Here is a 26164-nt window from a genome sequence, read left to right as displayed (position 1 = left end):
GCACCCACAGCTTATTTGACAAGACTGACAATCTCCCTTCAATTGTGCCATTTGACTGGGAACAGTAGGGAATGGACAGAAGGAAGCCACGTCCTCCCCTTTGCATGTGGAACGCAGATTTTTTTTGTGCCTGCCAGGAGACCTTGCAGTGAAGCATCCTCTTCTGCTACGCCACCCTATTCCTTCCCCTTCAGCCAAGCTGGTGAAAATGAAATGCTGTAGAAACACGCATGATTCCTTTGGACGAGACACGCTGCCCTTTCTATCCCTGGGATGCCGATGACTGACGGCCTGGCTCTGCAGCTTTTTAGTTACTGGAAAAGGTATTAATATATTGACACAGAGCCAGTTTGTGCATGTGCAAAGTGAGGCTCGGGAAGATCACAGCTTGGTAGGAATTCTGGGCTGAGAAAAATGCCCTTGTGGGTGGGGTGGGTGCCTGCGTACAGCAGAGAGGAGAGCGTAAGGAGGGCCTGACTGCTGGATCAGACCAGAGGCCCATCTAGTCTAGCATCCTGTTGTCATAGTATGCGACCTGGTCCCTATGGAAAACCCACAAGCTGAATTTGAGCAAAACAGTACTTCCCCCTCCTATGGTTTCCCAGCATCTGGTATTCAGAGGTTTATTCAGAGAAGACAGAGAGCCTTCTCGGTAGTGGCACCTGCGCTGGGGAACGCCCTCCCACCAGATGTCAAAGAACAATAACTACCAGACTACTAGAATCATAGAGTTGGAAGAGACCACAAGGGCCATCCAGTCCAACCCCCTGCCAAGCAGGAAACACCATCAAAGCATTCTTGACATATGCCTGTCAAGCCTCTGCTTAAAGACCTCCAAAGGAGGAGACTCTACCACACTCCTTGGTAGCAAATTCCACTGCCGAACAGCTCTTACTGTCAGGAAGTTCTTCCTAATGTTTAGGTGAAATCTTCTTTCTTGAAGTTTGAATCCAACTATATTTTTATATTTTGTTGGAAGCCGCCCTGAGTGGTTGGGGAAACACAGCCAGATGGGTGGGGTATAATATAATAATAATAATAATAATAATAATAATAATAATAATAATAATAATTGCATCAACAGAAGTCTAGTGTCCAGATCAAGGGAGGTAATAGTGCCACTCTATTCTGCTCTGTTCAGACCCCATCTGGAGTCCTGTGTCCAGTTCTGGGCATCACAATTTAAGGAGGATATTGACAATCTGGAAGGTGTACAGAAGAGGGTGACCAAGATGATCAAGGGCCTGGGAAACAAGCCTGATGAGGAACAGTTGAAGGAGCTGGGTATGTTTAACCTGAAGACTGAGAGGTGATATGATAGCCATCTTCAGATATCAAAAGCCCTGCTGCATGGAAGAAGGAACAAGCTTGTTTTTTACTGCTCTGGAGGGTGGGACTCGAACCAATGGCTTCAAGTTACAAGAAAGGAAATTCCAACTAAGCCTCAGGAAGAACTTTCTGACAGTAAGAGCTGTTTGGCAGACGAACGGTCTCCCTCGGGAGGTGGTGGACTCTCCTTCCTTGGAGGTTTTCAAGCAGAGGTCGGGTGGTCATCCGCCATGGATGCTTTAGCTGAGATTCCTGCAATTGCAGGGGGTTGGACTAGATGACCCTTGGGGTACCTTCCAACTCTGCAGTTCCATGATTGCCTGTGACAACGGTGAAGGCAGGATTCAGCCAGTGTGGCTGCAGGTGTCAATACCCTTAATCCGCCATCACTGCCTCCTGTGGGAGCTCACTGCACACGAGTAAAACGGACGGAGTGTTTGCAATCTCTACATTCCCGCAAGGCAAGAGGGTCTCATGGCGGCTCTCCGTTCTCTGCAGGAGACACAGAGAAGGATTTCTACTCTCCCAAGGTGAGGATGAAGAAGGAAATAAAGGAAAACAACCCTGAGAGTATTGGAAGGCCAGTGCAGGTTAAAGGACAGTGTAGTGAGCTTGGAGCAGGGGTAGGCAACCTAAGACCCAGGGGCTGGATGCGGCCCAATTGCCTTCTCAATCCAGCCCACAGACGCTCCGGGAATCGGCGTGTTTTTACATGAGTAGAATGTGTCCTTTTATTTAAAATGCATCTCTGGGTTATTTGTGGGGCATAGGAATTCGTTGATTTTTTTCCCCCTTTCAAAATATAGTCTGGCCCACCACATGGTCTGAGGGACGGTGGGCCGGCCCACGGCTGAAAACGGTTGCTGACCCCTGGCTTGGAGGGTCTCCTCTTTCCTTTGCAGACCCGCCAGCCTCCAATACGAGCTGAGCTGCATCCCAAGACTCTCCACACGGCGCTCGCCCGAAGTCTGTCTCTTACTCGACATCGATTTAATCCTGCCGTTTTTCGAATTGAACGCAGATAATAGCAACTCCTGCTGCTGACTAACCCTCTCTATCTTTTCCTGCCCTCTGCCTTTTTGGATGAGTTTGCACTGGCCTCCTAGAACCACAAAGCCAGAGATAAGCCTTGCAAGCAGCAAAAACGAGTAGACAGACAGAGCCCATCCTGTCTATGGGTAGCTCCTCATCATCCTGTGAGTTAAATAAACTCCACAAAGAGAAAACACAGATCGTTACCGTAAAATCTCGTGACGATACCAGCAGCCGTGTGGCTCATCGTGTCTAGAAATAATAATAATAATAATAATAATAATAATAATAATAATAATAATAATAATAATTTATTATTTATACCCCGTCCATCTGGCTGGGTTTCCCCAGACACTCTGGGCAGCTTCCAACAGAAACATTAAAATACACTAATTTCTTAAACATTAAAAACCTCCCTAAACAGGGCTGCCTTCAGATGACTTCTAAAAATCTGGTAACTGTTTTCCTTTTTGACATCTGTTGGGAGGGCGTTCCACAGCGCAGGCGCCACCACCGAGAAGGCCCTCTGCCTGGTTCCCTGCAACTTGGCTTCTCGCAACGAGGGAACTGCCAGAAGACCCTCGGCGCTGGACCTCAGTGTCCAGGCAGAACGATGGGGGTGGAGACGCTCCTTTAGGTATACTGGACCGAGGCCGTTTAGGGCTTTAAAAGTCAGCACCAACACTTTGAACTGTGCTTGGAAACGTACTGGGAGCCAATGTAGGTCTTTCAAGACCGGTGTTATGTGGTCTCGGCGGCCGAGAAACCTTTGAGCCTCTTGCTAAAAAGAAGCATTTGTTTCGTATTGGCTTTCAGAGTGGTTTTTATTTTTTGAGCTATAATAAATTGGTGAGGAAAGATAAATACAAATAGAGAGCTTGTATATTTGTAGGTTTTATTTTATTTTATTTTTCAAAAAGTTACCCCAAACCAGTCTTTTGACATATAGGGCTACTTCTTGTCTCACGAGAGTCTGGTGGAGACTCTGGGATTATTAAAAACTGCAGTGCTGAGATGTTTATGAGATGGCGGGGCCTGAGTTAAATGCCTTTTTTATTCTCCTCGCTGGCAGGACAGCTGGAACATGTGGCCTGAGACACAGAAAGCCACCTTTGGTCTCACAGCCCACAAATTGGGGTGTCCATCTGAGGTTCACCTTCGCCTTAGTCTGGTTTCCGTTTTGTGGAAGCTTAAACTCTGATATTAATAGTTCCTGGGCTGATCCTACACTGGCACGGAAAGAGTCATGCTTTTTTGGAATCCCTTCTTCCTCATTCCAGAGGTGTAGGAGCTGATCTATTTACTCATTTTATTGCATTTATATCCCAACATTTCCTCCAAGGAGCTCTAAGGGGTGGACATGGCTCTTGGTCTTCTTATTAAATCCTCAAAACAGCCCTGTAGAATCTATCATTCTATGAGTTGGAAGAGACCACAAGGGCCATCCAGTCCAACCCCCTGCTAAGCAGGAAACACCATCAAAGCATTCTTGACATATGCCTGTCAAGCCTCTGCTGAAAGACCTCCAAAAAAGGAGACTCCACCACACTCATTGGCAGCAAATTCCACTGCCGAACAGCTCTTACTGTCAGGAAGTTCTTCCTAATGTTTAGGTGGAATCTTCTTTCTTGAAGTTTGAATCCATTGCTCCGTGTCCGCTTCTCTGGAGCAGCAGAAAACAACCTTTCTCCCTCCTCTATATGACATCCTTTTATATATTTAAACATGGCTATCATATCAGCCCTTAACCTTCTCTTCTCCAGGCTAAACATGCCCAGCTCCCTAAGCCATTCCTTATAAGGCATCGCTTCCAGACCTTTGGCCATTTTGGTTGCCCTCTTCTGTGAGGCAGGTTAGACTGAAAGACAGTGACCGGCCCTCAAAGTCACCCACTGAGCTTTTTGTGTCCAAGTGTGGATTTGAACCCTGGTCTCCCAGTTCCTAGTCCGACCATACTTGTGGTGCGGTGAAGGAAAGGGCACTCTGTTCATGTTAAGTCAAACTGGGGATGCCACCGGGACTTGAACCCAAGACCTTATTGGGTAAAACAGATGCTCCACCGCCGAGCTGAATCCCTTTCCTGAGAGAGACAAAGCACAGAGTCTGGGTTGGTGGTGGAATTGGACAGGATACCCGACATGCAAACATCTTTCCCTCATGTGGTCGATTCTAAAAACATCTCCCTCGGCCTCCTCTCTTCAGCTAGCTTTGCATTTCACAGCTTGACAATTTGCTTCACAGTCGGCCGCGGTTTCTCTGGCGTGTGGCTGCCCTTGGGCCGGGCTGCAAAATGCCGCTGATAATTTATATTGCAACTCCGATGTCAGGCCCTCTGCTTTCCATTTTGGGAGCCTCCTGCAATACGGAACCTGTATGGATATATGCATTTTCCAATTTATCCCCAAGGCTCGGGCCAGGTGTGACTTGCTGAGCAAGCCACTTTTCTGCTGCAGTGGAAAGTCTCTAGGCAAGGCCGGCCCAAGACATTTTGACACCTGAGGCGAACCACAAAATGGAGCTGCCCCTCCCCACCCGGGAAGAAGTGGAGAGTGAAGACCTCCATCAGGAACAAAGGGGGGGGGGATAAAGATCAACAAGGGTGGGAGGAGACCACCAGCACTGGGGGGGGGTAGTAGGGAGGTTGCCAGAGATGGCAGAGGAGCGCACCACTGCCATTGCTGCCATGTGCCATCAATTGTTGTTGTTTAGTCGTTCAGTCGTGTCCGACTCTTCGTGACCCCATGGACCAGAGCCATAGCTGCCAAGTTATCCCCTTTTTTAAGGGAAATTCCCTTATGCTGAATAGGCTTCCTCGTGAGAAAAGGGAAAACTTGGCAGCTATGACCAGAGCACGCCAGGCACTCCTGTCTTCCACTGCCTCTCGCACTTTGGTCAGACTCATGTTGGTAGCTTCAAGAACACTGTCCAACCATCTCATCCTCTGTCGTCCCCTTCTCCTTGTGCCCTCCATCTTTCCCAACATCAGGGTCTTTTCCAGGGAGTCTTCTCTTCTCATGAGGTGGCCAAAGTATTGGAGCCTCAGCTTCACGACCTGTCCTTCCAGTGAGCACTCAGGGCTGATTTCCTTAAGAATGGATAGTTTTGATCTTCTAGCAGTCCATGGGACTCTCAAGAGTCTCCTCCAGCACTATAATTCAAAAGCATCAATTCTTCAGCGATCAGCCTTCTTGATGGTCCAGCTCCCACTTCCATACATCACTACTGGGAAAACCATAGCTTTAACTATACGGACCTTTGTCGGCAAGGTGATGTCTCTGCTTTTTAAGATCTTTTTAAAATCTCTCACTGCCTCCATTTCTTCCCCTTCTATTTGCCAGGAGGTGATGGGACCAGTGGCCATGATCTTGGTGGTTTTTTTTTGCCATCAATTACATGCAGCTATGTTTGTGGACTTTCTGGAGCTATATCTTTAAATGTGTGGGACCTATCTATGTTTTCCTAAGGAGGTTTGGGATAAGTACTATTTGGTGACAAAACCCCAGCAGATTGAAAATTTTGTGAAAATATGCAGAAAAGTAAAGCATGGAAATATAGGCTGTTAGACCTTTAAAATATAATCTTCTAAATTCATTCGAAAGCTTTCCACTTGCCCTAGCATAGAAATGATGCGAAATTTATCAAAAGTTAAAAATGGTTTACTTATAAACTATTCAAAAGTCAGATTCATGTGCTTTACCATACAGCATTCAGAAAACACAGGCAGCAAAACTTTGGTTAGTTCCAAAGTGGTGAATAGTCCTAAATTATTTGGTATAGGAATACGAGAATGGCTTTGTAGAAAAGCCATGTGGTTTAAGCTTGGAGCAACCAGCTTAGATCTCTTTGCACATGGATAGACTGAGGGAAACAATAGACTTTCTTTCCTTCCTCCCAAGGTGAGGAAGAGTGACCTAGCCAAGCCTGGCAGGACAGCTTACTCTATGGCATTAACACCTTCATGCATTAGTTGGACTTAAGCATTTTGGTCATAATGAGGCATGTTATCCTACCACCAGAATGTTAATTGTTGGGGGCAAACAATTTCCCTGCTTTTAAGTCATTTGACTGGCTGCCGTATGAAAGAAATGCTGTACCAGATGCGAACCTTTGTCCCAGTCTGTTGAGTTCTTCTTCATCTTACTTTAAAGATAACCTTTTTCTGCAATTCTCCCCTGTGCTGCAGCTTGAGGACACAAATGGATCACTGCCATCCAGGGCAGCGGCTTCTTTTTCTAAAAATAATTTTCCCAGAAGTCTTTACCATTTATCACATGCTTCTGTGAGAAAACCACTGTTTCTCTTTAAAGTCTCTGCCAATGTCGGCTACATGAAACAAAGCCTTTGTGACTCTCCAAGAAACCAAAAGATTAGGCAGATTTCTGTGTCTTCAAGAAAAAACAACCCTGTTTTTGAATAAACAGAAAGCCCCGTTTGAACACTGACGCTGTGGTGGAGGTCACAAAGCCCCAACGCACCATACAGTCTTTTGTGGCATAGCCAAGGGGAGCCATGAAGCTATGCGAAATCAGTATTTTTTAAAAAATCCTGTATACATGTATGCAGGATGTTGCTAATTCCCCTCAAATGACCTATGAGAAGAGAGCACAGTGCAATGATAAGAAGATAAGAAGAGCCTGCTGGATCAGGCCAAAGGCCCATCTAGTCCAGCATCCTGTTTTCACAGTGGCCAAACGCCTGTGGAAATCCCTGAAACACTCTCCCTTCTTGTGATTCCCAGGACCTGGAGGCCCAGAGACCTCCCTGGCTACTTTCCTTTAATTGCCCAATAAAATAGTTCAAATTGGTCCCAGCCAAGCACGGCTTTAAGCAGCTTAATCGTTGGAACTGGTGAGACATATTCATATTTCAAGGCTGTCAAGCCAGGTTTGATGAAATGCTCTTTTCCTGCAGATACTGCATTTAAACACAGTTCACAATGGGCATAAATTAACAATGGCATCACACCTAACAATATTGAATAACAATCAAGCTACTCGGTCAAGAATACCTGAAGGAGCGTCTCCACCCCCATCGTTCTGCCCGGACTTTGAGGTCCAGTGCTGAGGGCCTTCTGGCGGTTCCCTCGCTGCGAGAAGCCAAGTTACCTAGGGAACCAGGCAGAGGGCCTTATCGGTAGTGGCACCCGCCCTGGGGAATGCCCTCCCACCAGATGTCAAAGAGAAAAACAACTACCAGACTTTTAGAAGACATCTGAAGGCAGCCCTGTTTAGGGAGGCTTTTAATGTTTAATAGATTATTTTAACATTCTGTTGGAAGCCGCCCAGAGTGGCTGGGGAAACCCACCCAGATGGGCGGGGTATACATAATAAATTATCATTATTATTATTACAAAAACTGATGCAACTAATTAAAACCAATAAAATAATGGAACAAAGGGAGGAATCATAGAATCATGGAATAGTAGGGTTGGAAAGGATCCTGAGGGTCACCTACTCAAACTCCCAACAATGTCACACTATTGTGATAAGTTTCATCAAAGCAAGCATTTCTCTTCACCCCTGCATGATTTTCTGGGGGTTTTATTGACCCCCCTCAGGGCTTCTTGGTGGGGAGGAACATTACCGGTATGACACATGGGGGAGGAGAGCGGGGAATCTCCATTGTGTTAGTGAAACCTGGGCTGGCTCCATCTAGTGCAGGCATAGGCAACTTTAGCTCTCCAGATGTTTTGGAACTACAACTCCCATGATCCCTGACCACTGGCCCTGTTAACTAGGGATCATGGGAGTTGTAGTTCCAAAACATCTGGAGAGCCAAGGTTGCCTATGCCTGATCTAGTGCAACTGTTTATATATTATTATTATTATTATTACTATTACGGTTTATTAATTGCCTTTATATCCCACCTTTTCCTCCAAGGAGCTCAAGGTGACGTACCTGCTTCTGCTCGCCTCATTTAATCCCCACGAGAACCCTGTGAAGTAGGCTCTGGGTTGAGAGTCAGCGGCTGGCCCAACCTACCAGACAGCGGAGAAGGCTGTGTGCCTTTCCAATGGTGTGGGGAGCAAATCCCAGTTCTAGTTCAGTGCTTTGCACACACTGATCCTGTGAGTGCCCATTGACAAGCAAGCGCCACAGAGTTCAGCAAGGCATTTGCTCTCAAGTATTTATTCATTTTATTAATTATTTCATAAAATGCATACATTTTTAAAAACGTATACAATTTTTTTAACTGTTAGAATACGCAGAGAAGAAAATGCATTATAAACAAACAATTAACTTAGCAGGATGGTAAGATTTTCAGCAGGGTAAGAAAAAACGAATGTGTATATAAGCAGTTGCAATAGATGTCGTGAATCAAAAAATGTGAGAAAAAGAGGAGACAAATGGAACCATAGAAGGAGAGGATGGGAAATCGGTGGAGGAAAATTTTCTGGTTTTCAGTTTATTTTTCAATATCTTAAAATTGTTATTTCTTTTATCTTTCAGAGTTTTCTTCTTTGTGGTCTTTGTATTTTTTCCGTTTATTTCCTAGATATGGAATTGTATTAGAAACGCAAATACAGTAAAATAGTGACAACAACAACATTTATATAGCGGTTTGCAAAATGATAAAACATTAATATCAAGGAAAGCCAACAGCCAAACTTTTAAAACATTCTAAAGTTAAAAGTATGTGTGCCCAAGTGAGAAAATGGCTGCCCCTTTACTGCCCCATCTTTCCCAGAACCTGTTGGGAGGGAATATCCCATCATGCCCTTCTTCCCCAGCATCCTTGGAAAGAAGCAATTTCCCAGCATCCCTCTGGGGCTTCCGCCTTCGTAGCATTCTCTTCCCTCCTTCCCCTGAGCCAGCCCGTTGCTAGGACGCTTCTTTCCCCCACCTTCTTCCCGGCCTCTGTTTGTACTGACAGGCCCACGTGATGTAGCACTCCCTTGCCATTGGTTCCGAGGAGCCGCGTGGCTTTCAACCGGGTGGAAGCCCGAAGGGAGGGGCCGGAGCTGAGCGGGACTGCCGTTGCTAGGCGACGGGGAGAAGGAGCGCGGCCTACTCTCCGAAGCCTCGGGAAGCGGAGCAGGTAAGCCAGGTCGGTGGGTTCCCCTTATTCCGAAGCCTCGAGAGGGTTTCCCGAAAGAAAGCTGCGTCTTGCGGGCTGCCGACCCTGGTGGCTGTGACGTGGGAGGGGAGAAGGAAAAGGCACTCTGCACATGCTCAGAGGGGTGTTGGTTTTCCTCCAGGCACCTTCCCCGCCCCCTTTCTCTCGCCTCAAGACTGCTGCACGACGGGCAAGAAATTCAACAGGTGAAGTGTATCCTCCCTCGCAGCCTCTCTCTGCGGAGCAGAGCTTCACCTGGTGGGTTTCTGCCTGTGCAGAAATGGTGCTGCATCCAAGCTTTGAAAGTCGCAGAGAACCTCCCCTGGGAGCTGCAGCCTGGGAGCAGCTTCCACCCCCTGCAACAGGCAAGGGTTGTGGGTTTTCGAGCTCCACCCTTGGGCTAAAGATCCCTGCATTGCAGGGGGTTGGACTAGATGACCCTTGGGATCCCTTCCAACTCTGCAGCTGGTTCTACGAAACCCGGCCACAGAGCAGCATGTTGACAGATGGAGGGAAGAGCTCGTGAACCTGAAACACATTCGGATACTCCAAACAGTAGCTGGGAGGGTCAGAATGTAATGGCCAGCTCAAGCCGCAATCAATCCCCTGGCTATGGTTATGGGACTAGACTTTAGTCAGGGAGAACATGCTCACCCATTGGCATGCATGGTTCTTCCTACTGGAGGAGGGTCAGCCTGACAATATGAATTGTCAGGAGGATTTTAATAAGGAATTGGGAAATTTATCTTAAAAACCATTGTAAAAAGCTAAAATTGTTAGTGGGATTGGAATAACACTTGTAGTTTAATAGTGAACTATGGACATAATGGAGATGCAAAAGATTTGGGTTATTATGAAAGATGCAGGAGGAAAGGACTAACAATGGGACCCACAAAGGGGAGGAGGGAAGTCCAGGAGATTCTGTGGAATCTTGTTTCTATATTGTATGTAGATACGTTATTGTAAAATTTTAATTTGAAAAACCCAAATAAATAGATTTACAAAAATAAAAGTAAAGAATTGTCTGGAGCCGCCAGCAGGATGCTGGATTCCTAAGCGAGATGATTTTTTATTATTTGGAAAAGCTAATTTTGATTGAAAGCAACGCTTTATTTCTTATGTACTGTTTTGTATTGCCCTTCACATTGTAATCGCAGGTTGCACTACTACAAGAGTCGTCTGACATTTATGATGGGAGACGTCCTTGCTTACGAAGCAGACCTACTTGGAATGGTGAAGGAGGTGCGTTTTTCTTTTTGAAGAGGCTGCTCGTTTAACATTTGCTGAACTTCCGCAGGGTGGTCCAGAATTACTGGGATAATAATAATAATAATAATAATAATAATAATAATAATAATTTTTATTATTTGTACCCTGCCCATCTGGCTGGGTTGCCAGTCAAAAGCATAATAAAACATCAAACCTTAAAAAGTCAACAGCACAGTTTTTGTTGATGTGAAATCGTCCTCCAACAACTCTTGAAAAGATAATCAAGACACATATAACAGAAAATACAGAACTGAACCTCAACAAGTAGATTTAAGGCAGAACATTGGGTATGTATAAAAATATACAGTGGTACCTCTACTTAGGAATGTTTCTACTTATGAATGGAGCTCCGTCCGCCATCTTGGATGCGGTTTAGATAGGATTTTTTCTACTTACGAATTTTTAGATAGGGTTGCTTCGACTTACGAATTTTTTCTCCCAATGCATTCCTATGAGATTCGACTTACAATTTTTTCCGACTTACGAATGTGCCTTCGGAACACATTAAATTCGTAAGTAGAGGTACCACTGTATATGCAGGCCACTACTGCAATATATATAAATATGGTATTTTATAACATATAAATGAAGTCTCTGAAATGCAGTCATCAAACTCAAAGAGCCTACAATAATCCTGGAAACCAAAGCTCCTATGACCAGCAATAATACTGAGAACCAGACACATTTCAACCTACTAGGGATCTTCCTCAGTGGTCAATATACAAACCTCATTGCAGTCACTGGAGGTGAATCATTAGACTGGTCTGTGTAGACATCAAGCTCTGAACCTACATAATCCATAGAATTTTTGTGCACATGCAATAAGTCTGAAAATGTATAGGTTGATATGGAGGTCATGCTTGTCTAGTGCCCAATCGTGTATTTCTACAGCTTTCTCCAGTTTTCTAGTTAGCAAAGGTCAGGCGTCCAAACAGGTTTCTGTTCTGCTGCCTCAATCTGTTGTTGCTTATGTCTTTTAATGGGAATTATTGCAGATTTTCTTTTAACTTTCTGTGTTTGCAGTATTTGGAGTTTGCAGAATTTGAAGATACAGTGAAAACATTTACAAAGGAATGCAAAATAAAAGGGAAACCATTACCTAAAACTGGGGGTAGTTCAGTGAAGGACTCCAAGGCTCTGATAATTCAGGTAACGTCTCTCTCTTTTGTGAAATTAGTGCTTCATCTGTATGGGAGTCCTTTTGCAGTTAAAATCCAAGTTTTTTGCGGCTCAGGTTTGTCTGTGGTAGTCCACACCTCACCACATTGAGGGTGATCCCTTACTTCAAATCTGCTTTCCCCTGTCCATGCTGGAAGGGATTCTCATTTGGGATGTCCTCCCTCATCACTTAAAGCCCACTCCTAAGTTCTGCAAAGTAGTGAACTGCCCTGGGATGTTCAGGTGGTTTACAGATTTAATTAATTTAATAATAATAATGGTAATAGTAACCGTGAGCATGTTCTTTACGACTGAAGAACATTTATGAAGACCCATTTTGAGCCAAAATGGCGGCGGAGGCAGTAGCTTAGTCAGAGCCTCCCGCCTTCAATCAAGCTTTTAAGCAGTTTTTAGTCACCTTTTGATCCTAAGTTGACACTTAAATTGTTCATTAGTTGCCTTATCAGTTTGTCTCCTTTTGTTTTTAGTTTTGTGGTTTTATTTTATGGTTTTATGGCTCAACTCGACTTAGCGTAATCACTGAACGCCGAGTGAAGATTGATTGCAGCCCTGGCGATTAACTTGCAGTTTCGTCTTTATTCACTGGCTGTTTTTCCTCCACCTGTTAAAAGACCTGGTTTTGACTCGACAGAACTTTGCTAATTCCTTAGAATGCCTGTTAGAAGGAAAAAACGAAGCAAGAAGAACCAAAACAGCATAATTGGGACTCATAAATCCTCTAAAGCTGAGAAGCGGTCGAAAGCGAATACCATTACTCCTAACCCTGAAAGAGAGCAAACTGTGAGTAATGATGTCGGGAGATCCCCCCCACTCTTTTCTCCAAGGGAACGAGATGACCTGACTCCTCTCCTCTCAAGGAGGGTTGGAGATGATTCAATCCAGAGGATAGGAGGAGGAGAGACTGCCCTTACTCCAAACGCTGACCCACCCATGTCTTTGGAACAAAACAGCAAAAGAGCTAATTGCCAGCAGATTCCAGACATGCACCCTTACCAAGAAATTTGCATGATGTCTGCAGAAACTATGGTCTTAGTTCTCCAAAGACTGAATGAAATTCTCACAAAAATAGTTAATATAGAGGAGAAATTGAATATCTGCCCTCCCTTTACAAAGCCCAGGCATAGCTATGTTAACGATTTGCCAATACAAGTCACGGACCAAATAAGGTCCTGCCAAGTTCTCCAAAAGAACCAGATTATGCTTGAGATTCATCGCAATGTGTACAGGTGGACGAATCGCAGGTCAATTACAACATCCTTATCCCAGCTTTTGAACTGCCATTATAAAAAAGTAGACCTGGAAAACTTCCACTTCTTGCCTAACACAAGAAATGCCACACGTTTACTTATGACCTTTAGTAAACCGGCATTCCCATCCCGACTTATGGAGATGAAAAACATCTTATGGCGGTCTTACTTTCTCCACCCGGTAAGGGTTTTCAAAGATGAAGTAGTGAGACAGTTGGTCCCTGACAGAGAATCAAAACAAATGCTGAGAAGGGAAATCAAACTAAACAATAGAGACATCATAAATATGAAAGAGGAAGAGAAAGTCGTGAGCTCAGAAATACAAGAACTGAAGAGAAGATTATTAAGCATAAAATCGGAGATTTCAATTCAAAGTATAAGGACACTACAGCCTGGAACACAATATTTAAATATGCCCAACAACTTTCCATCCCAAGGAAGGACATCGGTCCAACACTCGGATCTCTTCCTAAGTGATAGCAATGTAGAGGAAGAGCCTGGCGACCATGATAACTCCATGTTAACAACTCCCAAAGAACTTCAGGTTGCTGATAGACTCTTGATCCAAAATACTCAGGCTGGTCCTTTGCTTAATACTCCCAAAACCCACGAAGACAACCGTTCCTCCCCATTCCATCTTTGGCAAGATAGGACAGATGGAGTTCCTCAGCAGGAAGCTGGCTCTCTGTTGGCGAATGATCCCCATTTTACAGCACATGCTTCTTTAATATTCCCAAAGGCCCAGAAAGAGTTAGCAGCCCCTCGGTCATCCCATGAGCAAGAAAGGGATTGACAGCTAGTGGGCCATTGTGGGGCCGCCCTCCTTACATGGGGTGCTGCGGGATGGGCCATACCTAGTGGGGATGTTTGTCCAGCTGATTCCATACTCCATCATTATACCCCTCCGACCCAAGAGACCTGGCCCAGGGATGACTGGTTAGTGAGGGGATACCAGTCCTTTATAGATGAGGCCAACATGGGGTTTGGGATCACCACCATGGAAGGGCGAGGGAGGTATGGCGGTGGGGGTAGATTTTACAGGCGAAGGGTTTTGAGATGTGGTGATGCTCGAATCCCTTCCAATCTTCGCCCCATCCCGAGGGACGAGGGTAGGGCGAGCAGGGATTACCCACCTCCGTCACTGGTGTTGTGCAATGCCAGGTCTATAGGCAATAAAACCGCCACTATGAGAGACTTTTTCATCTCACTGGAGGTCGACCTGGCTTGCGTGACTGAGACCTGGGTGCGTGAGGGCGAAGTAGTTGCCCTGCATGAAATAACACCCCCGGGCTTCTCCGTCCTCCACCAGTCGCGGACTGTGGGTCGGGGGGGAGGGGTAGCACTGTTAATCCGGGAGGATTGCTCTTTCAGGGCTCTGCCATCACCATCAATCACCGGCATTGAATGTGTTGGCCTAGTGTGGGGCACCAAGGGGGGCTTGGCTGTCTGGCTGGTGTACCGACCACCTAGCGCACCAGCAGCCACCCTGTCGGACCTGCTGGAGGTGGTGGCAGGCTGGGCCTTGGAGTTCCCTAACCTACTGGTTTTGGGGGACTTCAACGTCCATGCAGATGCCACCCCCTCCTCACGGGTTCCGGATCTGGTGTCTTCCATGGCGACACTAGGGCTCTCCCAGTTTGTTTTGGGTCCCACACATCAAGCAGGCCACACGCTGGATTTGATCTTTGGTGCGGGTATAGACGTGATCATGTCCCCAACTGTGGAAGTGCCATGGTCTGATCACTACGCTCTGAAAGCCAGGATTGACTTCCCGCCCCTCCCCTGCTTGGGTGGCGAGCCTATTTGGGCTCGCCCGCATAGGCTGATGGATCCTGACGGATTCCGTCAGGCCTTGCGGGACCCTGCTCCCCCTGGCGGCTCATTAGAAGAGCTGGTCGAGAACTGGAACAACCGGCTCTTGGCGGCCATCGATGAGATCGCACCTAAGCGCCCTCTGCGACCCCGCCGAAACCGGGCCCCTTGGTTTACTGAGGAGCTTCGAAAAATGAAGCGGGACCTTAGACGGCTAGAGCGAGTATGGCGGCGTGCTCACGACGGAGCCTCAAGAACATCTTACAGGAAACTTATGAAAGCCTATGAGATGGCGGTGAAAGCTGCAAAAAAGTCCTACTTCTCAGCTTCCATTGCATCCGCTAGCTCTCGCCCAGCACAACTTTTTAGAATAATCAGGTCTTTAACAACCCTAGAGGAACAGCCAAATTTAAATACGAATTTGACCCATAGCTGTGAGGCATTTGCGAGCTTTTTTGCGGAGAAAGTCTTGACACTCCGCCGTGACCTCCCTGCCAATTTGGATACAATAACGGAACTGGAGGCCCCTCGACTGTCTTCGAGTTCAGTATTGGACCAATTCGATCAGATACTCCCTGCCGATGTAGACAGATTCCTCCGGGCTGGAAGGCCCACCACTTGCTCCCTGGACCCGTGCCCGTCTTGGCTGATTAGAGCGTGTCCAGATGAGGTACGGGCCCCCCTGGGTGAGATCATCAACTTGTCCCTGGGCACAGGGACTTTCCCAGAGGAGTTGAAGGAGGCAGTGGTGCGTCCACTCTTAAAGAAAACATCTCTAGATCCTTTAGATCTATCCAATTATCGCCCGGTTTCGAATCTTCCGTACCTGGGTAAGATAATTGAGAGAGTGGTTGCTGAACAGCTTGGTAGGTTTCTGGATGAAACATCGGCTCTAGATCCATTTCAGTCCGGCTTTCGCCCTGGTCATGGGACCGAGACAGCTCTGGTAGCCTTAACAGATGATCTCCGTAGACAGCTGGATCGAGGTGGGTCGGGACTGCTGATTCTTTTAGACCTGTCAGCAGCCTTCGATATGGTCGATCATGACCTTTTAGACCACCGCCTTGCCGACGTGGGGATTCAGGGCACAGTCCAACAATGGCTGCGTTCCTTCATCTCAGGTCGGGGACAGAGAGTGGCGCTAGGGAGGGAGTTGTCGCCGCGGCACCCCTTGGTGTGTGGAGTCCCGCAAGGCGCAATCCTTTCCCCAATGCTTTTTAATATCTTTATGCGCCCCCTTGCCCAGATTGTCCGGAGTTTTGGGCTGGGTTGTCATCAATATGCTGATGACACCCAGATCTGTCTGTTGATGGACGGCTGCCCTGCCTCGGCCCCGGACACACTCACCAGGTGCTTGGAAGCTGTGGCTGGATGGCTACGTGGGAGCCGACTGAAGTTAAATCCTTCGAAGACAGAGGTCCTCTGGCTAGGTCGGGGCGACATGGGGTTGGGGGGCCAACTCCCATCTTTTGCAGGGGCTCAATTGGTACCAGCGCCTTCTGTCAAGAGTTTGGGTGTAACCTTTGACGCCTCCCTTTCCATGGAGGCGCAGGTTGCATCCACAGCAAAGGTGGCATTTTTCCATCTCCGCCGCATCAAGCAGTTGGTCCCTTACCTCTCTCGCCCCGATCTGGCCACAGTGATCCATGCGACGATCACCTCCAGGCTTGACTATTGTAACTCGCTCTACGCAGGGTTGCCCTTAAAGCTGACCCAGAAACTCCAGCGGGTGCAGAATGCCGCGGCGAGGCTCCTTACAGGGTCCCGGCCGCGGGATCACATTCATCCAGTGCTTTACCAGCTGCACTGGCTCCCGGTGGAGTACAGGATCAGGTTTAAGGTGCTGGTTTTGACCTTTAAAGCCCTATGCGACTTGGGACCCTCGTACCTACGGGACCGCCTCTCCTGGTATGCCCCGCGGAGGACCTTAAGGTCCACAAACAATAATATTCTGGAGATCCCGAGTCATAAGATGGCTAGATTGGCCTCTACTAGAGCCAGGGCCTTTTCAGTACTGGCCCCAACCTGGTGGAACGCTCTTTCCCAGGAGACCAGGGCCCTGCGGGATTTGTCATCTTTCTGCAGGGCCTGCAAGACAGAGCTGTTCCACCTGGCCTTTGGGTTAGACTCAGCCTGACCCCTGTGTTTTTCTCCCTCATGGCTTGGATTTATGGCCTACTTGAAATGAGGCTGCACTTTAAATTTTAATACTGTATTTTAATCTGTATTTTAACTAATTGTTTTTATGTTTTATTGTGGTTCTGTTGGTGTCAGCCACTTATGGCCTACTTGAAATGAGGCTGCACTTTAAATTTTAATACTGTATTTTAATCTGTATTTTAATTAATTGTTTTTATGTTTTATTGTGGTTCTGTTGGTGTCAGCCGCCCTGAGCCCGGTTTTTGACTGGGGAGGGCGGGGTATAAATAAAAATTATTATTATTATTATTATTATTATTATTATGTTAGGTGGTTGACAGGTGGGAGGGTGGGATCCCGCCCGCCTGTCAAAGTTGGCTGTCTGGGTTGGGTGGGGGAGATACCCAGCAAGATGTGCTCAGGGAAGGGGTTGACAAACCTGAACCAAGCAGAATTGAACTCTCTGCCCATCAGGTGGGGAGCAGTGAGGTCTGCTCTGCTTTGCACAGGGGTTTCTTAAGTGCCTGTACTGCATTGTGCTACCTGTACTATTTGGATTTGGCACAGAAATGGTGCCCTGACTTAGGTACTCTTGATCAGCCTTTACGCTGTTGAGCAGATAGGTCGATGAAGAATCTCGGAAAGGGATTTTCTGGAATTGAACAGTTTCCGTATAAGTGATTTCATCTTTAACATTGCGAAGGAAGTGATATATTAAATACGTAACTTCTCTCTTTTCTTCTTCTCTTTGGAAGGATCTACTAACGTCCTTCACTGATGGAGACCAGGATGTTTTCTTTGAACTGTGGGAAGAAAATATTCCCTCCTCAATCCGAGACAATGAAGCTGTGGCTCAGAAGCTAGAATTCTATCTTCACATCCATTTTGCCATCTATCTGTTAAAGCACAGTGTGGGAAAACCTGTATGTTTCTTTTAAAATAAATTTGCCCTTGTAGATTTTTACTCTTATCTTTTCTTAAGTGAGTGGAGAAGGCTGTGATTCGGTCAACAGCTGAGACCCCGTGTCTTTAAATAACCCCTTGGCTTCACCCCTTTTCTAGCTTCAGTTAGGTTTGTGGCTCTAGCCTAGTTCTCACTAAGATGGTTAGAGTGTCCAAGGTAGGTCTTCTGACTATGTGCTCCTCTATACAAACAATAAAATAAAAAACCCCTCTGTAGAGGAAAATTAGATGTCAAGGAGAAGGGTTCTAGCTAACCCTGACAGCTTGGCTTTCTTTGTAGAGGGATTTTATTTTTTATTTTTTAGGATCATTCAATTGGGAGCTCTCACCTGCAGTTCATAATGGTTCGGTCCAGTTCTTATGGGCTTACTCCTCCCCTTCTTGTGTGTAGGAGAGGAGGAGATTAGAAGTTTCTGCTTCTGCCTACCAACAAATCATAGTTGGCTATTAATGTCTAGATGCAACAGATTTCCCAGACTATGGTTTTTATTCTGGTGGGGCATCCTGGTTTGTGGATAAGGAGAGAAGCGAGTGCATAGACCTTAGTCTCCATTGTGCCCATTCCTGATCCTCGAAACCATGGGTTTACCATGTGAGTAACAAACCTTACAATGCAGTCTTAAATACACTAGGCCTAGGGAATAAGCCGTAGTTAACACAGTAAGCATGCAAAGTTTTTCACTGAATCCTGTCGCCCGTTATCAAGTGTAAAGTACTTTTGGGTGAGTTGCATTCCCAAATTCTTGGTCCTTCATGCCCTTCCGGATGGTGAGATGGTTCACAGGGGTCACTATTTGCTCAGCAGTGACCAATGGACAGATAAAGTTTTTACCAACTGTTTAGGATTAGTTTGAAAGGAAGCAATATAAGCTTAGTAGTACTTGTGTAGCACACAGGGGAAAAAATTAGGGCAGTCTGTTTTGGCAATAAGGCACCAAAATATCCCAGTGGCTCTGAAGAGTCAGTTTGGATGGCTCAATAAGATCACCTGCAGGCTGCCTGCAGTATTTAATAGGTGAGAATTGATGTCTTCTAGAAATAGAGAGTCTTGCTGTGTGGTCCTTTGCTTTCTCTTTGTTTGGGTCCCTGCTCAATTTAAACTGCTGGGCAGGTGTTATAGTGCTATTGGCTACTCAAAATTGCAGGTATTTAAAGATACTTTGTCAAAAAGCTGGAGAACAAAATATTTATTGCATCTCTACTGCTCCCAGTAGATCTGAAATAATACTAAAAAATCCCATTGTTGGTTTCGCTGGAAGACTCCTGTGCCGTTTCTGAAACCAGAAAAAGTCAGAGAAACTTGATAACAGGCAAGATGCAAGTTGCAGAAGAAAACACAGAAGTTGTGTTTAATAATACTTAGGATTTACATAGTGCTTTAGGTTTGTTGAAAAGTACTTCACATATATTATCTTAGTAATGCTTCCAACAACCCAGAGGTTTTTTTATTAACACTGCATTTGCAGTTTAGGGTAAGGTTACCAGATTTTTTCAATGAATCCGGGGACACTTTTCAACTTCCTACTAAATAGATGGATTTTGTCGGGGGACTGGTTTGTAAATCTGGGGACTGTCCCTGGGAAACGGGGACGTCTGGTAACCTTCGTTTAGGGGACTGAGGCTAAGAGAGGGAGGCTTACTTAAATCCACCTAGTGAATTTGTGGTAGATGAGAGAGATTATTGGAATGGGGGACTTCCTGATTGGTGGCTATGCAACCACTGTGCTTGAGTAGTGCAATCTGCTTCCTCCATTTCTGCCATCCTGGTTCCATGCACCCTCCTCAAGACATCACTTATGGGAAAGGGTGACTCACATAGAACCCAACTGATATATAGAACCAAGATGCCTACCGTGAGTTCCTTCATGCTGCTTTCCAAGTTGTTGACTTTTGTTTCTTTGTTGTTGTTTTTAGAACAAAGCATCTTTGGATGAAAGGGTTGCACGTTTTAGAACCTATTTGGAGACCAAAGGGGCAGCACTGAGCCAAACTACAGAATTCCTTCCATTCTATGCCCTACCTTTTGTTCCCAACCCTATGATCCACCCATCTTTCAAAGAACTTTTCCAGGTATGTACTGTGTGGCTGCTAGTCATGGTGGCAGAATCCTACCCTCAGGATCAGCAGCAATAGGATGTGGATATTTGTTTATCTTATCATTTAACAGAAATTTTATACTGCTTAACTGCAAAAAGGCCCAAAATGATTTAAGGGTTTTCAAAGAATACAAAATATACAAATAATCAATAAAATCTGCTGCTACAGGTGGATGGGACTATTGAAGGTTGGTTGCTGCACTTCAGTATAGATAGGTGAAAAAGTAAATGTTTAAAAAATGGTCATGAAAAATCTTTCAAATTCTTAAAAAAGCAAAATTAGTAAAATCAACATTCAAAATATATCTTCTAAGCTAACATTATAGATTAAAATACACATCACCTTTAGATGTAGGGTATGCTTGCCTAAACAGAGGTATTTAGCAGGCAACGAAAGGATTCCAGTGAAGGTGTCTACCAAATGTAATCAGGCAGGGAGTTCCACAGTGTAGAAGCTGCCACCAGTTCCTGCGAGGAAGCTGTAAGAAACATTATACTGGATTACGGTCTTGGGTCTAATCCCACATTCCAAATCACAAGGAATGATGAATGATGGCTTCTCTGTCAGGAGTGGGGGATGCAGTATTAATTTTTAGCTCAGCAATGCTTAAAAATTGTGGAATTCCCAAAATTGTTGAAGAACCCCAGGTGCCTGATGGATCAAAATATGTTAAAAGAGTTGCCAAACAAGAGAGAAAATCAGCCAGGGTGCAAGCTGTCCATTGCCTTTAAAATCCGCATGCTGAGTCTGTTGCAGAAATGGCCACCTCTTATTGTCAGCATGTCAGAAGGCCAGCTGTGACTGGATGTGAAGTACCTCACTCTGGAGGGCATTCAGCATCTGGCGTTGTGGCCAGAAAGGCCTTTCCCCACATGCTCAACTGTTGCATCTCAGGACTCACACTTCCTTTTGTCCCACTGCTTTCCCCCAGGGAAAACCTCTCTCCAGCGCTCAGCAAACAGCAATTTGGGTTTTCTTCAGATGGACGTTTGTTCCAGTTTAGCACTAAAGAGTGGGTTTTCCCTGGGAAAGGAGCGGGGCAAGGGGGAAACTTCTCTGACCCGTTTTCTAGGCTTGGGAACATGGACAAGAACTTAAAAATACTGATCTGAATAGCTTAGGTACATATGAGTCCATCTCCTGATTCCAGACTGTTTAGGGTCTGACAGGTTAAAATTAACACTTTTTGGACTTGCAAACAAATTGGTAACCAGGTAAGATGGTTTAATATTGGAGGAATATGTTCAATATGCTTTTTCCCAATTCAAACTCTGACGGATCTGTTCTGAACCAGTTTCCAAGTACAGTGGTACCTCGGATTAAGTACACAATTGGTTCCGGAAGTCTGTACTTAACCTGAAGCGAACTTTCCCATTGAAAGTAATGGAAAGTGGATTAATCTGTTGCAGACGGGTCCACGGAGTACTTAAACTGAAATTACTCAGACCGAGGTGTACTTAAATCGAGGTATGACTGTATTTTTCAAGGGCAGCCTCACAGAGACCACAGTACCCTATCCAAGTTAGTTGTTACTAAGATCTTTAAAGACTGTGACTCATTAGGACACGATCTGCTTAGCTTTCGGTATACACAATTGTCCACAAGGTTTTCCTGTGCAAGAGCTTCTGTGCAGCTCTTATCATTTCAACAAAGTTTGCAAAAGAGAACTTCATGGTGGTTTCTGCTCCTACAAAATTGCCCTACTGTAGCTTAAGTGGCCCATCCACATTTGCAATCCTCTTAATAAAACTGCCATGGCTTCTTCTACATAAAACTACCCCAAATTGTCTGCTATTCTTTGCATTTCACCAGGAGCCATGTTTTAAGTGACATATTCCTCACTTTTTGGCTTGCAAAATGCTGGTATGCGTTGGAGAAAATTGCTGTACATATTTGATAAACAGTTCTGATTTGTGTGTTGCTTTTCTAGGATTCTTGGGAGTATGATCTAAAAATGAGGCTGGAAGAATTCCTGACTGCATCTCTAAAAGCCAGCAATACCCCAAGACTTCTGACTCTCTATGTATCCTTTGCAAAATGCTCTAAAGATAATTCACTGCAATTTAATCCCTTTCAGGGAAGCAGCAAAATTTGTGGAGCTGTCAGCCAGTTAATGATACTCTGCAACCTGTGAATATTTACTTGGGGAAAAGTTCTGTTGGAATCAGCATCATACTACTTTCAAGTAGGCTGCAATCTGGTGTATTATTAGATATATTTGTATTGATTAATCAATAATCAATTAAGCTGTTCAGAATCTGGGCCTCAACTAAACCTTGAATGCTTTATAAAACACCTGAGGGCAACTTACAGAAGGGGTGGAGAACCTTTTTTTTTTGGCCCAGTGGGCCAGATATTTTATCTCCTCCTGGGGACCAGTGTAGGCAGGTGTGCAGGACCACTTACTGGTCAATCATCTGATGCCATAATGATGTAAGACAGCTGACATTTGTAAAAGCTTTGCCCAGTGCTCCCCAAACACCTAAGCACCATCTGGATGTCAGGCTCTTTGCAAACCACCCTGCACAGAGCACCTGTCATACCTAACAATCAGCTGGCTGCCAAGTGCTTGGGAGGCACCGTGCAAGGTGCTTTGCAGGCACTCCCAGTCGGCAGTGCCTGCAAAGCCCCTTTTGGCCGAGCTGAAATATGATGTCTGGTGTAGGGCAGGTGAGCGTGGCTTGACTGAAATGGCCACACAGTCCAAATCTGGCTTACAGACTGGAGGGTCTCCATCCCTGGTTTGGAGTCGAGCATAGTTCATTTGGAAGGGATTCCATAACCATGGGGCCACCACTGAGAAGGCCTCCTTTTTGTAAAGAAGAAGTTGACCACCCTCTGCCCACCAAAAGCCTCTCTGCTATAAATCGTGCCTACTTGTCCCTGATCTGCACAGGAGGACTGAATGAAAAGATTCTGGGATTGCACTGGTATATGTCTTCCCACGCTTTCACCCTCCAAAGAGAAACATGCCATTTAGGTATATACTTCTAAATGTTTGGCATGTACTTATATGTTTGTTTATAGTGGGTTGCCACGATTTAGGATCGAGTGGCTTTTGCCCGAGACAAGTGTCCCTGCATGAACCTTCTATTGGCTGCTCAGATCCCAGCCATTGTCTGGTGGAATTTTATGAGACAGTTCCCAGGCCTTCCGGCTTGTTTACATACCTAGGAAGAACCAAGGATCGCAATGCATTCCTCATTTTATTATGCAAAGTTTGCTGCATCCTTAGGGAGAGGTTGTCACTCAGCAGTGAACCACATGGAAGGTCCCAATTTGAAGAAGGTCTCTAGTGGCAGGGCTTACTGAGAGCAGGGAGAACAGCTGCCAGTCAGAGCAGAGTCTGCCAGGCTAGGTGAACCAGTCAGTGGCCTGGCACAGTGTAAGGCTCCTTGCATTTGTCTAAGTTGTTATTTCTCACACTTAAAAGCAAATTTCTAACATGTCTTCCCAGCTGTGTCTTACCTCAGTTGCAAGAGCTTGTACCCCTTCGTGCTTCGTTCTCTGATTTGTCTTAATTATCATTTCATTCATGGGGGCCCATTAGCCAATACTGTCAGGTGGAGATATTGTAGCTTATGCTTTGCATTCAGTAGTGGATTCCACTTTCAGTCCCTGGCATCTGTCGTTACAAGGACCCAGGGGCAGGTGGTGGGAAGGCCTTCCTCTTCCTGGAACTCTGACGACTTGCTGCCAGTCAGAGCAAAGCAAGTGAGCAAGCCAGCCTTCACCAACCTGGTGCCCTCCTGAAGCTTTGGACTACAGCTCTTGTCAACCCTGGCCAGCATGACCATTGGTGGTCTAAAACATCTGGAGAGCAGCAGGTTGGCAAAGGCTGACTTCATGCAAAGGTCCGTTAAACTTGCCTGGGTAGACAACATCCACCTCTTATTCCCTGCAAGTTTTCCAGAAGCAGACATCAGACCCTGAAAAAAAGAATAAGAATGACAAGAGAGTCTGGGGAGACAGATAATTTGAAACTGAGTTGAGCCATAGTGCAACACCTTTCACTTAACACCAAATGTAGAAAATGTGTGAAAGAGCTGGCATGGACCAGCAGTCTCGCAGGGCTTTCAACTAACCATAGTCTTGCTGAGTCTTGGTTCTCCATCTGTAGGATTTACAGGATGTTTTGTCCCTAAAAAGTGCTACGAGATCAACGAGGCACCAGTCCATTTTCTCTCACCGTTCACTGAGTGCTTCTTTTCCTTAGCTCTCATTCTCTCCCACGGCAGAAGGAGAACGCACAGTGCAGCCAAGGTAAATAAGCAGGCTTTCTGGAGATGACATGTATATTCTCTTTTGGAATCAGAATGCCTGTCATATGGCATTAAAAGGGTGATTATATTTAGGCTCTTGAGCATTTTTACACATGAGGCTAAAATATTTGGGCAGTCTCCAGTTAAGTTGTTCCATCAGCACAAGAATGTACACTTGTGCAATGGACCCCCTCCCCTGTTTGCACACCCTGCCCAGATCTGCTCCAGACAGCAAAGCCCTCCCTCCCTGCCTGCCTGCCTGCCTGCCTGCCTGCAGGACCCCTCCGCCAAGCAAATAATGCATTCCCTCCTATTGAGCTTCCAAAAAGAGCACTTACAAAAATATTGCAACTGGGAATTGGTGCGTGAGTTTGCTTTTTATTCTCCCTCCCAGTCCATTTTTCTTTTGCGTTGCACCTTTTACATTAATAAGCCTCAGAACAAAATTTGGCTGATGAGCAAAATAAAAATACTATATATAAGCAGTCAAACACAACACTGGACTAAATGGTGGACTCCTAATCTAATGCAGCAGGGAAACCCTTCCATTAATATGTATTAATGTCTGGAGTTGCTCCAACTAAGCCTTTAAACATGTTCAGAAGCACATTTAATTATTGAGGCTTAGTCTAATGTATATGTATATGTAGCTTTTAATTCTCTGATAACTACTGTATAGTGTGGCTCTTTCCACAAAAAATGTCCCTTCCCATCCAATCTATTGTTAAAATGATATTTTAGTTTTTGTCAATAGTTATAAAAGCCCAAGACACAAAAGAAATCGGGTTTAGAAAGCTGTAGGTTCTTCCGAGCTTTGCCAAGTCTAGGGGAGCCTGGAAAAATCAAGTTTCTCAGCTGTGTTGGACAAAATACCTGGTAGGCAATTGATGGCTACGGTTATGGTTCATTTTGTTGTAGGAACAAAATCAAAATGAAATGCTTTTCAACTGGGGGGGGGGATTTGACTGAAATGTCCTTGGAAATCCTCTTAATTTTTCTGGTCTGATGAAGCTGATGAAGCTAAAACAGCAGAGCTGGGAGTGGAAAGCTGTTTTTGACCTTACCTTAGATTTGGAGCTTTAGGAGCTCTCCAGTGTTGTCTCTTATCATTGTCAACAGAAGCAAGATTGAAAAGCAGCCTAGTAATGAATTTTTGCTCGCCTCTTTTTGCAGCAACTTGAACAGCTGAGAAAGTTTTAGGTTCAGTAATGGTGGGGAAGGCAGAGGTTGAGATTCAGACTAGTCACAGTGGTTTTGTGAGTGGCCACTGAGCTACCTCTAAGGAAGGGGCTCTGTACATTTTCTGGGAAGAAATGCAGGTGTGATGTCAGGGCCGTCTTAAGCCCATCCGGCGCCGTGGTGCAAAGGTCCCTCCGGCGCCCGCCCCCCCTGTTTCCCAGTTACTGACCTTTACTGAGCAGCACTTTGCCTGGCGTGTCATGGCGGAGGCTCCCTCCAGGCATTGCTGCTCCATGCCGCCTCGCCGCTGGGGAAACCGCTGCTGCCGCTGCTGCCCAGGGTGGACGCGGCGTCGTGGCCACCGGGTGCCGCGGAGGCAGAGGATGGCAGCGGCCTCAGGACCCCCTGAGCCGGGAGCGCTTCCCCGCCCTGCAGCACGACCAGCAAGAGGAGGAGCAGCCCCGGCCACAGTCGCCACATCGGCACCTGGGGTGACCCGCCGAGGGCGCACGGCCCTTGATCTTCCTCTCCTCTCCTCCTCTTGAAGCAGAATCAGCGAGACTCCTGCCTAGAGTGGCAGCAGGCGCGTGGTGCCACTC

General features: G+C 45.8%; 1 protein-coding gene across 4 annotated transcripts in view; it reads left to right on the top strand.

Moving 5' to 3' along the window:
- Positions 1 to 9270: 9270 nt before the first annotated feature.
- The window catches only part of ARMC9 (armadillo repeat containing 9), a 90722-nt gene continuing 73828 nt past the window's right edge, over positions 9271 to 26164 (top strand). For 2 of the 4 annotated variants that reach the window (XM_035133035.3, XM_060274281.2), the window contains exons 1-7: positions 9271 to 9400; positions 10576 to 10660; positions 11711 to 11836; positions 17820 to 17987; positions 19942 to 20097; positions 22055 to 22147; positions 24363 to 24387. In XM_035133035.3, coding sequence (XP_034988926.1) covers positions 10607 to 10660; positions 11711 to 11836; positions 17820 to 17987; positions 19942 to 20097; positions 22055 to 22147; positions 24363 to 24387 — 622 coding nt within the window. In that variant the 5' untranslated portion in view covers positions 9271 to 9400; positions 10576 to 10606. Of the gene's footprint in view, positions 9410 to 10575; positions 10661 to 11710; positions 11837 to 17819; positions 17988 to 19941; positions 20098 to 22054; positions 22148 to 24362; positions 24388 to 26164 lie in introns of all 4 variants that reach the window. The other 2 variants (XM_060274282.2, XM_088669305.1) reach the window with 2 other exon arrangements.

Source organism: Zootoca vivipara, chromosome 5 (genome assembly GCF_965207765.1).
Source record: "Zootoca vivipara chromosome 5, rZooViv2.hap1.1, whole genome shotgun sequence".
Lineage (NCBI taxonomy): Eukaryota > Metazoa > Chordata > Lepidosauria > Squamata > Lacertidae > Zootoca > Zootoca vivipara.
This window is presented reverse-complemented; position numbering and strand designations above follow the sequence as displayed.